General features: G+C 49.7%; 1 protein-coding gene across 2 annotated transcripts in view; it reads left to right on the top strand.

Annotated features, from left to right (window-relative positions):
* The window catches only part of MEGF11 (multiple EGF like domains 11), a 237,112-nt gene that overhangs the window by 148,247 nt on the left and 71,628 nt on the right, over window positions 1–17,237 (top strand). For both annotated transcript variants that reach the window (XM_060152435.1, XM_060152426.1), the window contains exons 5-6: window positions 10,438–10,684; window positions 11,921–12,041. In XM_060152435.1, coding sequence (XP_060008418.1) covers window positions 10,438–10,684; window positions 11,921–12,041 — 368 coding nt within the window. The remainder of the gene's footprint in view (window positions 1–10,437; window positions 10,685–11,920; window positions 12,042–17,237) is intronic.

The raw sequence follows: 17,237 nt of genomic DNA, 5'->3' as shown, positions 1-17,237 counted from the left end.
TGGCACTTGGAAGGCATAGTGCTTCCTTGTGCAGGACTGTCCCTGATCATTTGTGACAACCTAATCCCTCCTTCCCCCTATTTCCAGGTGCCCTGTTTGGGAGGGTGACCTACTCCAGGCAAGAACTACTGATCCAAATCTGTCATTTTACACATCTAAACACAGAGGCCCAGAGAGAGGAGGGGGCTGCCCAAGATTGCCCAGCGTTGGCTCCGACCCACCCTTCGATGCTCCCTCAAAATTGCAGCTTGGGTCTGGAAAAAGTGGAGGGGCTTGGCCTTTGAGGATTTGCCTGTGCTTCTTTTTATATAAATAGAGTTATTTATTTTGTTTTATTTATTTTTGGCTGTGTTGGGTCTTCGTTGCTGCACACGGGCTTTCTCTGGTTGCGGCAAGCGGGGGCTACTCTTCGTTGCGGTGAGCAGGCTTCTCGTTGTGGTGGCTTCTAAGTGCGCCGGCTCAATAGTTGTGTCTCGCGGGCTCTCGAGCGCAGGCTCAAAAGTTGTGGCGCACGGGCTTAGTTGCTCCGTGGCATGTGGGATCCTCCCGGACCAGGGATCGAACCCGTGTCCCCTGTATTGGCAGGCAGATTCTTAACGACTGCGCCACCAGGGAAGCCCCTGGCTGTGCTTTTATTGGGGTAAGTCAGTTGACAAATGGCCTCGCTCACTGGGAAGTCACTTTATTTAGCAGCTGAAATGGTTTCCAGTGGCTGCTGCTCTGTCTCTACCTCCATGCCAGCTGCTTTGTAAACTCAGGAGCAATCCCATGACCTGGCAGCTCCCCACTTCTTCTCAGGGTGGGCGGGGGCATGGGCCATTCCTGGGAGATGCTCTGACTGTGTCAAGCCTTTCCACTGCTAAGGCGGCGCTGTGGGTGCCTTGGCCCAGACTCTGGTACAGGCTGGGGCAGCTCAGGGCCATTGCATTCCAGATTCCTTTCTGCCCCTTAACCTTCACATCAGTGGCCAGTCTCCCTCCTTGCTGAGTCTCAGGATTGCCATCTCTGGAATGGGAGGAATCGTCCATCTCTCCCACCCCACCCGGCCAAGACTCAGTATCCTCCTGCCCGTCTCCCTGAGAGGACCAGTGAGAATGCAAATCACCAGAAAGACAGTAGTTCTCATCTGCTGAGGTATTTTTGTGGTACGCGGGCCTCTCACCATTGTGGCCTCTCCCGCTGCGGAGCACAGGCTCCGGACGCACAGGCTCAGCGGCCATGGCTCAGGGGCCCAGCTGCTCCGCGGCATGTGGGATCTTCCCGGACCGGGGCACGAACCCGCACCCCCTGCATTGGCAGGCGGACCCTCAACCACTGAGCCACCAAGGAAGCCCTGCTGAGCTTTTTAAAAGGACCTGTCCTTGGGCTCCACCACTCCAGAATAATTAAATCAGAATGTCCAGGGCTGAAGCCCAGGCATGAGAGGTTTTTAAAACCTCCAGGATGGTGCTGATGAGCAGCTAGGCCAAGGACCACTGTCTGAGGTTGTGAATCCCCATGGGAGGAGGCTCTTTGGTCACTGGAGAAGGGCTGGCCAAGCCCCCTTGTCAGCATGGCTGATGGCTCTTCCTGTCCCCAGCTCTGGGCTGGACGCTGGGTGAGACTGTGCATGCATGTGGGAGGCAGGGACAGCTGCAAACAAGAACTCACCCCCAGGGGCTTCCCTGGTGGGGCAGTGGTTAAGAATCCGCCTGCCAATGCAGGGGACACGGGTTCAATCCCTGGTCCAGGAAGATCCCACATGCCGCGGAGCAACTAAGCCCATGACCACAACTACTGAGTTCGTGAGCCACAACTGCTGAAGCCCGTGTGCTGCAACTACTGAAGCCCGCATGCCTGGAGCCCGTGCTCTGCAACAAGAGAAGCCACCGCAATGAGAAGCCGACACACCAAAACAAAAAGAGTAGACCCCGCTCGCCACAACTAGAGAAAGCCCGTGCGCAGCAACGAAGACCCAACGCAGCCAAAAAATAAATAGATAAAATAAGTTAAAAAAAAAAAAAGAACACACCCAGGTCCCCATGCTGTAACCCATGGGGACTCCAAGGCTAGTAGAGGAGATTGGACACAAGACACCTAAAGCTACTTATATAGAAGTGGTGACAAAAAAACAACGGTCAACCAAGTTATTGTTCCTAATAGAGAAAGTCAACAAAGGCATAAAAACATAGCAAGTTGTGCCTTTAATAAGTGATCTTCAGGGACTCCAAAAGATACTTGGACATGCATGTTCACAGCAGCATTATTCACAATAGCCAAACGGTAGAAATAACCTAAGTGTCCCTCAAGAGATGCATGGATAAACAAAATGTGGCATACTTATACAATAGAACACTATTCAGTCATAAAAAGGAATGAAGTACAGATATATGCTACATCATGGATGAACCTTGAAAACACTATGTTAAGTGAAAGAAGCCAGACACAGAGGGCTAATGTTGTATGATTCCACTTATGTGAAATATCTAGACGAAGCAAATTCATAGAGACAGGAAGTAGATTAGAAGTTTCCAGAATGGAAGAGGGAATGGGGAGTTATTACTTAATGGTTCCAGAGTTCCAGTTTGGGGTGATGGAAAAGTTTTGCAAATAGTGGTGACAGCTGCTCAACACCGTGAGTCTAATTAATGCCACTGAATTGATTGTACGCTTAAAAATGATTCAAATGGCAAAATGTATGTTATACATGTCTTATCACAGTAGGAAAAGTTCAGAAGAAATAAATTATCTTAACTGAAGAGGATAAAATTTTGGGAAGTAGGGCCAGTCATGAAAAACCTGGGCCCTATGACCACCACCTCCACATGAACCAATCCCTGGATAAGGCCTTTGTGGAAAATGAGCCCCTGCTCTCACATCTCCCTGTGCATTGTCCAAGGTGGCCGTCTAAGCCCAGGCTGGCCACCAACATCCCACATCCCCTCTTCCATCAACAGCAGGCCACACCCAGTAGAACAGCAGGGGTTAGACCTCAGACAGCCAGTCACTCCCCAGCTGGGTGACCTTGGACAAGGTAGTTAACCTCCCTGGGCCTCTGTTTCCTAATCTGCAAAATGGGGATAAGAATAGCACCCGTGTTAAAGGGGTTGCTGTGAGAATTAAATGAGAAAATTTACTTTATGCCTTTATCTCATGGCCTGGCACGTATTAACCGCCCTTTCAAGTGGAGTTACAAATTTGAAAGCTTGTCTGTGGTGAAGGTGGGTGGTGAAGGGAGAGACGTAGCCACTCCCCTTGTGGGGGTGAGGGAGTACCCAAGCCTGGGCCCTGCAGAAAGGAGAGGTCAGCTGGGAGACGCACAGGCTGGGAAGGGCGAGAGTTGGCCGGATTAAAGGACCAGAACAAGCCAGGCCACAGACTTTTGGGTGGCCTAAGCCCTCACTCGCTGCCCAGAGAAGATCCGCCCACTTGAAAAAATCAGCCAAAGCCAGATATAATTAGGAAGGAGCCTCTGTGACAGAAATAAAAAAAGTCTGCGAGGGGCTGACATTCCGGGGCCAAATTGGAAAGAGTTTGCGATTGTCTGTGAAAGAATGCAAAGTCCTGTTGTAATTTTAATGATGATAGTTTTTATTCACCTTCAGCAGGGTAGATAATTGACTCACTGCCTCATTTCTCTGTCATTTCTAGGGAATGAGGTGTTTTTAAGTGGATTTTCTAAGATAACTGAAGCTTATCCCTGTGAACCCTAACTTTTTTTTTCACTTAATCACTGTAGGGGGAATGTCTATGGAATGGATTACACACTTCCCTGCTTCCTTAATCAGAATATTCTAATTGAATGGAACCTCTTCCTGTCAGTTTTGATATGAGGGATTATTTGCTCCTATGTTAGTGACTCCAAGTTGCTTTGCTTTTTTAGTCTAAAAATGTTTTCTGGTTATTTCCGTCAGTTTCTAATGTGCATAGAGCTCTTTTTGGAGGGGGGGAGCCCCATAAAACACACATACACAGATGTAAACACAAGCATATACAGTGTGCGTGCACACGCGCGCGCGCACACACACACACACACACACACACCATCTACAGTCTGAGAACCCAGATTGTCGGACTTAATGGAATTGCATTTCCACGTGTTTCTCTAATGCCCTGAACTGCCTTATCATGGCACGTTCACAGCATTCTGTACATGTTGCTCCCGCGGCTCTGTCCCCGCTAGACTGTGCACTCCAAGAGGGCGGGACACTTTCTGCCACTAGCAGGTGCTTAGTAAATGTCTGTCAAATGGATGAGTAGAAGAGCAGAAGCGCCCGGGTGTGAGGACATCAGTCAGCAGGTGAATGGGTTTTGAATGCCTTCCTGGATGTCCCTTAGCCCCCTCAAAACACAGTGAGCAAAATTAACCTCATCCTTTTCCCCCAAGTGTTTGCTCTTCCCCTTGTGTTTCCATAAAGTATGTGGCACCAGCATCCACCCAGCAGCCTAAGCCAAAGCTAGGGTACCAACCTCCCTCTCTCCTCTTCCCCGAGCACCCTGTCAGTCACCACGTCCTTGCTGAGTCAACCTCATAAACTCAGCTGAAATCTGTCCCCTTGTCTCCATCCCAAATGCTACTACCTTAGTCAAGGCCACCATCATCTCCTTCCCATTATAACAGCCAGGTGCCCAACCCCACCCCTACTCCATCTCTCCTGCCCACATATCTATTCTCATCAGACCAGTCTTTCAGCAGCCACACCTGGCCTCGTCAGTCCTCCACTTAGAACGTATTCAGAGCCTCCCAGCCCTTGTACAAAGTCTGCCCCCCTTAACATGGCTCACAGGGACTTCACTGGTGGCACGGTGGTTAAGAATCCGCCTGCCAATGCAGGGGACACGGGTTCGAGCCCTGGTCCGGGAAGATCCCACATGCCGCGGAGCAGCTAAGCCCATGCGCCACAACTACTGAGCCTGCGCTCTAGAGCCCGCGAGCCACAACTACTGAGCCCATGCCCTACAACTACTGAAGCCCGCGCACCTAGAGCCCGTGCTCCGCAATGAGAGAAGCCACCGCAATGAGAAGCCTGTGCATCGCAACGAAGAGTAGCCCCCGCTCGCCGCAACTAGAGAAAGCCCGCGCGCAGAAACGAAAACCCAACACTGCCAAAAATAAAGAAATAATAAAATAAATAAATTTAAAAAAAAAACAAAACAAAACATGGCTTACAAAGCCCTTGGACCTGGTACCCAGCCCAGGAATCGACCTCAACTTGTACCTTGGTCTCCCTTAAAGTCTACACTCCAGACACCTATCTTTTTTTCATTTTCCCTCACATTCATGCTTTTTCCCCATTCCAAACGTTTATATACATTATTTCCTCTGCCTAGATTCATTCCCCACCCTCACCCCTCCTTCGGGTCTTTTCTTTGAAGACATCTTCCCTAACCACCCCTGTCTGGGTTCAGACCTGCCTGTGTCTTCCTCTGATGCCCTGAATGACCCCTATTATAGCCCTTCTGCAGTCAGCCTTAAATGCTGCTCTCGTTGCTCTGTCCCCACCCACTATACACTCCAAGAGGGAGGGACACTTTCTGGCCCTCGCAGGTGCTTGGTTGAATGAACAGTGGAAGAACGAAAGCACCCAAGTGTTAGCGCATGGGCTTCATGACAATATCCAGCTCCCTTATCAGAGGCATAGTTTTGCTTCTTACTGGGTTTGGTTGTGACAGAGTGAATGGAGGTCCCGTCTGATAAGTGAAGCATAACTGTCTGCCCTGGGATGCAGCAAGGGCAAGCTGGCTGTGGACTCCAGCAGTTGAGTACAGAGCCAAGGTCTGAGGGCAGTGTCTGTGCCAGCACCATGAGGAGAATCTCTTGTTCTGGGTCCCAGGGCTGTTCATAGTGATGAGTGGGGAGGATGTGGCTAGTCTCTGTGGTGTCCCGGTCCTCGTGCTTTGCAACTGCCACCTTGTCCCCAACGGCACCTCTTAAATCTCTCTCCTCAGAATCATCATTCAGAAAGTGTCACATGCACTTCCAGTGGAGAGTGCTGGAACCAGAAGACCTGGCCTGCCCTTGACTATAACCTTGGGCAATCACATAATCTCTCTGACCCTTTATTTCCCCATCTGTAAAATTGAGAGATAATAAAACCTAATTCACATGGTTTTAAATGTCACAAGTGAACATTTGAAATGTGGTTATTATTATTATTACAATGGAGTCACATCATATGTACGTTAAACTCGTGCAAATTTAACTACATATGCTTGACAACAAAAAGAGATAGAGAAATGATACAGTAGGTAATTCTGCTGTCTTTCTACTCACTGAGTAGATCTCGCAGAGAGAATGTGACGTGGCAGACACCGGACTGCTGGGTGCTCCATCACTCTCTGTCCTGTGAGCCTCTTTCGGTGTGAGTGCAGGTTATGATGATAACTGGACTCAATTCTTTAAATTGAGATATAATTGACATATAACATTATATTAGTTTCAGGTTACAACATAATGATTCAACATCTGTATATATTGCGAAATGATCGCCACCCTAAGTCTAGTTAACATCACACGTGGTTACAGTTGTTTTTTTCTTATGATGAGACCGTTTAAGATCTTCTCTCTTAGCAACTCTCAAATATACAATACAGAATTATTAACTATAGTCACCATGCTGTACATTACATCCCCTGAACTCACTTATCCTGTAGCTGGAAATTTGTACCTTTTGACTACCTTTGCCCCTTTTGCCCACTCCCTGCCTCTGACAACCACCAATCTGTTCTCTGTATCTATGAGTTTGATGTTTGTTTGTTTGTTTGTTTGACTCCACATATAAGTGAGTTTATATGGTATTTGTCTTTCTCTGTCTGACTTCTTTCACTTAGCATAATGCCCTCAAAATGTCTATCCATATTGTCACAAATGGCAAGATTTCCTTCTTTTTCATGGCTGAATAATATTCCATTGTGTGGGACTTCCCTGGTGGTGCGGTGGTTAAGAATCTGCCTGCCAGTGCAGGGAGCACGGGTTCGAGCCCTGGTCCGGGAAGATCCACATACTGTGGAGCATCTAACCCTGTGCACCACAACTACTGAGCCTGTGAGCCACAACTACGGAAGCCCACATGCCACAACTACTGAAGCCCACGTGCCTAGAACCCATGCTCCACAACAAGAGAAGCCATCGCAATGAGAAGCCCGTGCACCACAACAAAGAGTAGCCCCCACTAGCAGCAACTAGAGAAAGCCTGCGTGCAGCAACGAAGACCCAACACAGCCATAAATAAATAAGTAAATAAAATTATTAAAAAATATATTCCAGTGTGTGTGTATGTGTATATATGTGTGTGTGTATTCATCTACTGATGAACATTTAGGTTGCTTCTGTGTTTTGGCTAGTGTAAATCATGCTGCAGTGGACATGGGGGTGCAGATATCTTTTCAAGTTAATGTTTTCATTTCTTTCAGATAAATACCCAGGAGTAGAATTGCTGGATTTTACAGTAGTTCTATTTTTAAGTTTTTGAGGAACGTCCATACTGTTTTTCATACTGGCTGCACCAACTTAAATTCCCACCGACAATGCACAAGTGTTTCTTTTTCTCCACATCCTTGTCAACACTTGTTATTTCTTGTCTTTTAGATAATAGCCAGTCTATCAGGTTTGAGGTGATATCTCAGTGTGGATTTTTTTTTTTTAATCTATGCATTCTTTTTTTTTAAAATAAATAAATTATTTATTTATTTATTTTGGCTGCGTTGGGTCTTCGTTGCTGCAAACGGGCTTTCTCTAGTTGCAGCAAGTGGGGGCTACTCTTCATTGCAGTGTGTGGGCTTCTCATTGCGGTGGCTTCTCTTGTTGTGGAGCACGGGCTCGAGGCACACAGGCTTCAGTGGTTGTGTCTCAAGGGCTCTAGAGTGCAGGCTCAGTAGTTGTGGCACACGGGCTTAGTCGCTCCGCAGCATGTGGGATCTTCCTGGACCAGGGCTCAAACCCATGTCCCCTGCATTGGCAGGCAGATTCTTAACCACTGCACCACCAGGGAAGTCCCCTCAGTGTGATTTTGATTTGCATTTCCCTGATGGTTATGAGCATCTTTTCAAGTACCTGTTGGTCATCTGTATGTCTTCTTTGTAAAAATATCTATTCAGATCCTCTACCCATTTTTTAATCAGATTGTTTGTTTGTTTGTTTGTTTGCTATTTCATTGTATAAGTTATTTACATATTTTGGATATTAAACATTTATCAGATATGTGATTTGCAAATATTTTGTCCCATTTGGTAGGTTGCCTTTTCATTTTGTTGATCGTTTCCTTTGCTGTGCAGAAGCTTTTTAGTTTCATGTAGTTCCACTTGTTGATTTTGCTTCACTTGCCTTTGCTTTTAGTGTCAAATCGAAAAAATCATTGCCAAAACCAATATCAGGGAGCTTACTACCTATGTTTTCTTCTAGGAGTTTTTGGTTCTGTTCCTACATTCAAGTCTTTAATCCATTTTGAGTTGATTTTTACATATGGTGTAAGATAGGGGTCCAGTTTCATTCTTTTGCATGTGGCTGTCCAGTTTTCCCAACACCATTTATTGAAGAAACTGTCCTTTCCCCATTGTATGTTCTGGGCTCCTTTGCCATAAATTAGTTGACTGTATACGTATGGGTTTCTTTCTGGACTCTGTATTCTGTTCCATTGATCCATGTGTCTGTTTTTATGCCAATATCATACTGTTTGAATTACTATAGCTTTGTAATATAATTTAAAATCAGAAAGTGTGAGGCCCCCAGCTTTGTTCATCTTTCTCAAAATTGTTTTGGCTATTGGACTTGGTTTTTGACTCACTTACTGTAGTACCAGGTAGAAAATGCAGGGTGAGTCTTGCTCAGAATTTGGCAGCTCGGTTTGTATGTGTGTACATTTGGGGCACAATGAAGAAGGGATGAAGCAATATAGGGTGATTGGGATTCCAGGCCTAGTGTGGTTCCATCTACTAAAAGTAATGGACAGTTTCCATGACTTTGACCAATTGACCCTGGTCAGCAAGTGGGAAGTATATGCAGGAGGGTTGGTGGGGCTGGTAGAGTGATTTTTCCATCAACCTTTTAGTTTCCAAAGATCCCATGTACTCACTGGCTTCATTAGAACCTTGTGCTTTTGTACATACCCTGCACTCAAGTACCACTGTCTCTTTGCTCATACTGAGCCTGCCCCAGGGACACCTTCCCCAATCCCACTCACCTGCCCCCTTTCCTCTCTGAGTGGCTAAACCCTACAGTCACTGGAGCACAAAGGTCAACTAATCATCTCCTTGTCTTCAGGCAGTAGGGTCTCTAGCCATTCCAGTTTGCCCAGCACAGAGGGATTCTCAGAATGAGGGACTTTCAATGGTGAAACTGGGACAGTTAGTCACTCTGATTGTCAGACAAGGGAGACATCTTTTACAGCCCACTTCAGATGGCTTCTCTTCCAGGAAATGTTGCCTGCTTCCTTAGCTGGGAGCAGTCTTTTTCTCCATGGAACATCTCCTAGTACATTATTTATGCCTGTCCTTGCCTGAACTCCACACGCACCTCTACTCCAGGATTTGAGTGAATGAGGCTATAGTTGAAGGATGTCTTGCCGTTGTGTGTCCTGTATGCATCAAGTGAGGGTCAGACTAGGAAGTGGCAGCAGGCTGGGTGACCTACCTGAGGACTGCCATTCAGCCCCTTTCCCCCCCAACCCCGCCGCAGAGTGTGAATTGCTGCAGAGCTGGCTTAGATATCACTCTTTGAAACATTTAATTACATATAAAGATCTTCAAGGCTGTCTGTCACCTCCCAGGGAAATATTTCTTTTTTCCTGCTCCTTCTGAAGTTGGCTGCTTGGAAAGTAATGAAATTGAACTGAGGATGAAGGAACCAGGAGGTGTAGGCATTACTGTTAGGGAGAGGCAGGATGAAAGAGAGATGGGGGTGGAGGCGGTGACAGGGAGATGGAGCCGGGGGAGGGGCAGGGCGTTAGAAGACTTGTTCACAGAGAGTCAGATGCAAGAGGTGAGAAGAACTAATGTTTCAGGAAGAGAGGGAAAGAGAGAGAGATGGGAGCTGGGCTGGGGAGGCACCAAGAAGGGGAGGAGGGTCACGGAGAAGAGGGGAGGCACCCTGGAAGAGACGGGGCCTGGCTGAGAGGAAGAGAGAGCCAACCAAGAAGAGTTTCAGCAAAGGTAAAATAACTTGTGGTTCCAGACTTTCAGTACCGGAGAGGGGGCTCTGGAGAGGCGTGGTTGGAATGGAATGACCCTGACTGGGAGACGCATTGAGGAAAGAAGCTTCTGAGCTTGGATGATTATTTGGGGGTGCAGTGGGGCTTGGCAAGGAGCTGACGGAGCTATGAAGCGCCAAAGCTTCCGTCCAGAAACCCCTTGCCGCCTCCTGTCCAGGGAAGAGCAATGCAGAGATGGGAAGGCTGTTTCCAGCCCCCATCCCAAGCAGAGTCCACGGGGATCCCTCTGCCCTGACCCGCTCCTCTCTTGCAGGCTGCGACAGCGACCACTGGGGCCCCCATTGCAGCAACCGGTGCCAGTGCCAAAACGGAGCCCTGTGCAACCCCATCACCGGCGCCTGCGTGTGTGCCGCCGGCTTCCGAGGCTGGCGCTGCGAGGAGCTCTGCGCGCCTGGCACCCACGGCAAGGGCTGCCAGCTGCCGTGCCAGTGCCGCCACGGCACCAGCTGCGATCCCCGCACCGGCGAGTGCCTCTGCTCGCCCGGCTATACTGGCGTCTAGTGAGTAAAGCCCGGGGCGGCTGGGAGAGCAGGATCAGGAAACACTTGGAGGGTCAGGATAGTCCTGGCTGTAAAATCTCCTGCGCTCCGACCCCAAGTCCTGCAGAGGCTGAGCGCCCGGGCCTCGCCCACACCCTCAGATCCCTGTTGTCCAAGCCCCAGGGTGACTGGTGCGAGCTGGGAGGACACATTCTGATGGAGGCTCTCATGGCCAGAGGAGCTGGCTAACCTCCTCCCAGGAGGCCCTCCCTGGTCCAGGCCCCAGACCTTAGTTTGGAATTCTGATCGTAACCCAGATGCCGTTGTTGACCCTTCCGGGCCATTTGAGGCAGAGCGGGGTGAGGGCCCTGGGCAGATATCTTGCACAGATTCGGGGAGTTTACTGCCCCTGTTCCTCTTCCCTTACCTTCTCCCCTCAGACCCCAAGCAGCCCCTCACTCCAGTTCCCTGGAGACGGAGGCTGCATGGACAGGAGCCCTCCAAGACTGCTTAGTTGAGACCCCTTCAGAGGCAAGATTGAAGTTCTCCTCCCCACCCTATCAAAGGCTCAGTGGCCTCCCCAGCAGCCCCAGATCCTGAGGGGACACCCAAGGACTCTGGCTGCAGATACATCTTGGATGGATGTTGTGTGTCCCCTGCCCCAGTGTCTGGCCACAGCTCCAGGGGCAAAACATTGGGCTAAGGCCCAAGACCAAGACCCCAGGCAAATCTTTCCCTGCATCTCAGCAGTGATAGTCCCTGTATAGAAGCCTGTTGTGGTGGCTGAAAGCCTGGAAGAGGGTGGAGGCATGCCCCAGATTCTCCCTCTCTCTGAATTTAGGCAGAATTTGAAGACTGGAGTCATGGCTACGTCTCATGGCCTTTGCTTGTCCTGTTCCTTCTGCCTGACATGCCCTTCCTCCCCTTCTCCTGGTGAAATTAACTTCACCTCCAAGACTCAAGTGAAATGTCTCCCTCTTAGGGAAGCCTTCCTCAGCTTTCCCTCCGGGTAGAGCACTCTTCTTTACACTAAAAGCACTTAAGTCATCCCGCAAGTACTGGTCCAAGCACACAACCTTCCAGTTCATTGTATCTGAGCCCTGTTTTCCCTCTCCTGGCCTTGTGTCTAGTATGGTTCACACTGACTGTGAACTCACTAACTTCTAGGGAGCCTGGGAGCCTTGGGACCGGCAGCACTAGGGCCCTGTGACCTGATCTGCATGCAGCTGCCTCTAACGCCTCTGCTTCCCCACGCAGCTGCGAGGAGCTCTGCCCACCTGGGAGCCACGGGGCTCACTGTGAGCTGCGCTGCCCCTGCCAGAATGGGGGTACCTGCCACCACATCACTGGCGAGTGTGCCTGCCCCCCAGGCTGGATGGTAGGTGGACCTGCGGGATCTGGGTGGGGCTCTGTAAGAGGTCTGAGCATCCCTCACATGTACCCTGGAGGGCTAAATTCCTCTCGCACCCTGAATACCCTGCCTCCTCTTTATGGTCATGGGCATCATTAGACACTGCCAGTTGTGTCATGGACACAGCTTTGAATCCCAGGGCTCCCAACTAAGTGCTGTGTGACCTGAAGCAAGTTACTTAACCTCTCTGAGCCTGTGGTCCCTCATGTGCAAAGGAGTTGAATTATTCTCATAAATTGTCTCTGTCTTTCAGCATAGGGACTCACTTGAGCTGCCACGGGCTCTGAAATGTGGTGAAAAGGGCATGGCATAAAGATTGGGGTGGTGCAGAGGAAGGGAGAGAGCAGGGTATGAATCAGCTTCATGTATAGAACTTCAGATTCCCAGCCTCCAACCTCTGTACTCACACACATACACATATTCTGATTCTGTGGGTCCCAGAATCTGTATTTTAACAGGTGCTCCAGGTGATTCTGATCCAGGTCTCTTGTCTGGGAACCACCATTGTGGGAAAGGGCGACGAGATTTATCACATCACATCAGGCCTCACATCCAATGTTGCCCTGAAAAAAGCCCTCAGCTATTCTAGTCTCTGCTTCCCCGTCTGCAAAGCTGGCATGAAAACCGTCAGCCCTGGGACTTCCCTGGAGGTCCAGTGGTTAAGACTTCATGCTTCCAGTGCAGGGGACGCGGCTTTGATCCCTGGTCAGGGAACTAAGATCCCACATGCCGCGTGGTGTGGCCAAAAAATAAAAAAATTAAAAATTAAAAAAAACAGCCCTGCCCTTCATAGCAGCATGGTTGGCAGAAGGCTCAGATGAGGCAGTGCACATCCAATGTGCCTTGCAAGCTCTGGAGTGCTCTGCAGTTGCTTTTTGTATGTCCCTGGATGCCACAGAGAAGCCACAGCCTCCTTTTAGCCAGTATGCTCCCCCTGTCAGTGTCCCCACCCTCCACAGTCCCAAGCCCCTCAGAAGCAGTGAGTCACGGAGGCTGACTTTCCCGTTTCAGGGGGAGCTCAGTGACACAGCCGCCTGCCTCCCCTGGAGCCTGAGGCTTTGCAAAGCCAGGAAGGACAGGGCTGCTGAGCAGGAGTGGGATCTTTCAGGAGGCTGTGAACGACGAGGTCAGGGTGTGTGTGTGGAGGGGTGGACAGCAGGAGGGATGGCTGCAGGGCCTATTGAGGTAGGCAGAGATTTGCCAGAGTTTTTCATTTTTTGGTTTTTTTTTTTTGCGGTACGCAGGCCTCTGACTGTTGTGGCCTCTCCCGTTGCGGAGCACAGGCTCCGGACACGCAGGCTCAGCGGCCATGGCTCACGGGCCCAGCCGCTCCGCAGCGTGTGGGATCTTCCCGGACCGGGTCACGAACCCGTGTCCCCTGCATCGGCAGGCGGACTCTCAACCACTGCGCCACCAGGGAAGCCCTATTTGTAGACTTTTTAATGATGGCCATTCTGACCAGTGTGGGGTGGTACCTCATTGTAGTTTTGATTTGCATTTCTCTAATAATTAGCAATGATGATCATCTTTTCATGTGCCTATTGGCCATCTTAGGAAAAATGTCTGTTTAGGTCTTCTGCCCATTTTTCGATTGGGTTGGTTTTTGTTGTTGTTTTGTTTCTCTTTTTTTTTTTTTTTTTTTTTTTTTGCGGTACGCGGGCCTCTCACTGTTGTGGCCTCTCCCATTGCGGAGCACAGGCTCCGGACGCGCAGGCTCAGCGGCCATGGCTCACGGTCCCAGCCGCTCCACGGCATGTGGGATCTTCCCGGACTGGGGCACGAACCCGTGTCCCCTGCATCGGCAGGCGGACTCTTAACCACTGCGCCACCAGGGAAGCCCGGCCCCCTCCTTTTTTATGCTCCATTTAGCCATGGTCCTCTTTAAGCGCAGCTGGTTTCCGGATTTTGACAGAACCATTTGATCTAACCAGTCCCGAGAGGAGCAGGACTGTTGCCTCACCTCATCTCTAACCTTCTAGATGCCACACAGCCTGAGATCCCACCACACTTGGAGATACGCTTTCAGGTGACCGTAGGGCAGGTGTGTTAGGGCTGTCACAACAAAGTAACACAGACTGGGTGGCTTAAACAACAGAAACTTGTTTTCTCACAGTTTTAGAGGCCAGAAGTCTGAGACCAAGGTGTTGGCAGGGTTGGTTCCTTCTGAGGCTTCAGTCCCTGGCTTGTAGACGGCTGTCTTCTCCCTGCGTCTCCACATGGCCTTCCCTCTGTACCTGTGTGTGTCCTAATCTCCTCTCCCAATGAGGACATGGGTCATATTGGATTAGGGCCCACCCTAATGACCTCATTTTAACTGTATTGCCTCTCTCAAGCCACGTTGTAAGTTGCCAGGGGTTAGGATATATGAATCTAGAGGGACACAATTCAGCTCACAGTAGCAGGAAAGAAACCATAAGACCACAGCCCTCTCAAGCTGATACTTTCCTCCCTGTCCTCTCCCCCTACCTCTCCCCAAAAAGCTGTTCTTCTAACCAGTAGTAACCAATTAATTATGTGGTTCTCCCCCATGCTTCTCTGTCCCAGGTGATACTGGGCTCCCACCACCTGTATGTCCAGTGTCTGCTTGGGTTGAACTAATATTAATGAAGGGCCTGCTCATCTCTAATATTAATGAAGGTTCCTTCACATCTCTAATCCCACTGAATCTTAACAACCACCTGGGAGACTGGGAGTTACCACTCGCATTTTCTAGATGAGGAAACGGAGGCTCAGAACGATCATGTGACTTGTTCTTGCTCAGCCATCTGGAAGGAGGTAGAACTAGGGGTTGAGCCCAAGTCCTGACCTTGAGTCTACCATTCTTCCCACCACACCAGACAGCAGTCCTTCCAAGGTAACAGATTCCTTCAGGCCCCGGGAGCTCGAGCCAGAGGAGGGGCTTAGGGTTACAGGGACCTGGGGTGCTGCATTTGGGGAATACTGAGCAGGGGCTAAAAGAAGTGCTCGCCCTCCTATCCAAAAAAGTCTCAAGGATGTTTGATTTCCCCAGGAAGTGTTGAAAGGAAGCAAGCTTTCCTATTGGCCTCTTTAGGGGGCCCTGGTCATGTCTCAGAAACTCTGAAGAGAAAGGGAGTCTGCAGTCTAACAGGATGGATGGTGTATATGGGCGTCTGTGTGTGTGTGTAGGTACAGGGTACCCCACAGCTCCGTGATGGAGAGGTAGGAGGTATAAGCACAGCCCCCAGGATGGCTCAGAATGTTTTTTCAGGGTCAGAAGGTCCTTGTCCAGGACCGCAGAAGACTGGCTCGGATGGTGGCCAGAAAGACTCATCTCTTCCCTCAAGAATCTCTGGAGCTTGTGGGGTACAGTGAGAAAGGCAAGCCCGGGTAACCCCACCACCTCCAGGAAGAAGAGGGATGCCCTCGTCTGAGCAGCCTTTCCCTGCCCCTCTCCTCACATACACGCTCATCCCACCGCCCTGGGCTGCTGCCTCTGCTGCTTGGTCCCCCATCCCTGCCCCCCACAGCCCCGCACTGTCTGACTTACTATGTGTAGAGGAGACATCTGAGCAAAATGTCCTCCCACTTAATTCATTACAAGTGAATTGGATGGTATTGATAGATGACCCGGGTCAGCAGGATTTTCCTGCCTAAACTAGCTTCCTCCGGGTTGGCAGTTACTGGTGCTTAATAATTGTGTGTTGCACTAATTGATTAATTAACTATGGGAGAATCCTTGATCTCCATAAGAAAAATGACCATCTCTGGTATGGGAGAGGCTGGAAGGGCAGCAGGAGACAAGAGTAAGTTTAGATTTCTGTCTGATAAAGATCTAAGAGTCACATGTATAATTGAAAAATTATACACAGTCTCTAATACCACAAGGCTACTACTGGAGGGAGGGGAAAGCAGTACTCTGCACCCCCCAGACCTGCCACACGTCCCTCTCCTGAAAGGTCCCAGCTTCAAATCTTTTAGGTGTCTCTTCTGGCATTTCCCTCCATATTTCTACGTAATGTGCTTTACCGCCATCTCTCAACTTGCTAGAGCCTCGTTTCAAATATCTGGTGATCCCTGGCTTCCTGTTCATGTTTTACCATGATCCTTGGAAAAGCTGGTTGGAAGCCTAGGGGGCAGGGGGAGATGCCAGTCTTGTCGACTGATGGGACTCTCAAATATCATTACTTATAGGCCTTTCTTCTCAGTGTCCCCGGAAAGGAGTCCGCCAGAACCCTGCCAGAGGGAGTAGAGTCGGGTCACTAGCATCGTAGGAGCTGAGCAGGGGAAGAGAGCAGAGGGTCTGTTCAGCAGGCAGTCTCAGAAGATCCCCATTTCTGTTGCCCCACTCCCCTTAGCTGTGCTTGGTGTCCCTGTGTCTGAAACCTATACGGATCAACCTCCCTAAAAGTAAACTGTCAGTCTTGGGAAGTCACTTGGCTATTTGAAATGGGAGTAAAAATCTGGGGTCTAATTCCCTCTTTTATAAACTTTCAGACTGTCCCCCTGTTTCCCCACACGTGCCCCTTGGCCTTCAGAGGCCCCTGGTGTCTCTGATTCCTGAGCTTTTCTGAGCTTTATCTTGCAACGTGTGCTCTGCAGACACTTGGCATTGCTGAGAAAACAGAAACCCCAGCAGTTTCTGCTCCTCTATCTGCCGGTCCATCTTCCACCACGTGACACCTCTTGTCCTCTACGGTCCCCTCTCCCCTTCCTTTTCTCCTTGTAGGTCTGTACATTTCCCCCCTTTACTCTCCTCTTAGCTGGGTTCGGGAAAGAAGTAGAGATAAATGTGTGTTTCCAGACCACCATGTTTAATCACACCGCTGCTTTGTTTTTCCTCAGCACTTTATTGTGTACCGGTGTGAGGGCACCTAGCACCGTGCACTAGTTACCTGTTTGCTTGTCTCTCCCCCTAGTAGACTGGGAGGAGAGAAATTGAGTCTTACTCATATTTTCATATCCCTAGTGTCTAACACAGGACCTGGTATACAACAGGCACTCAATAAGTGTGTGCCGAATAATTAGATGAGCCAATTGGCCTCAGTCTGCCCATCTCTAGCTTTGAAGCCATGGTGTCTCGCTTTCTGTGCGTCTGTGATTGGGGAGAAGGTGCCACTGAGGGAATGGCGTGGTCCCTTGGGCTGTAGCAACTGTGCTACTTCTAGAAGAAGGTGGCCTCAGGATTGCATCTCAGCAGCACCA

Source organism: Lagenorhynchus albirostris, chromosome 1 (genome assembly GCF_949774975.1).
Source record: "Lagenorhynchus albirostris chromosome 1, mLagAlb1.1, whole genome shotgun sequence".
In the NCBI taxonomy this organism is placed as follows: Eukaryota; Metazoa; Chordata; class Mammalia; order Artiodactyla; family Delphinidae; genus Lagenorhynchus; species Lagenorhynchus albirostris.
This window is presented reverse-complemented; position numbering and strand designations above follow the sequence as displayed.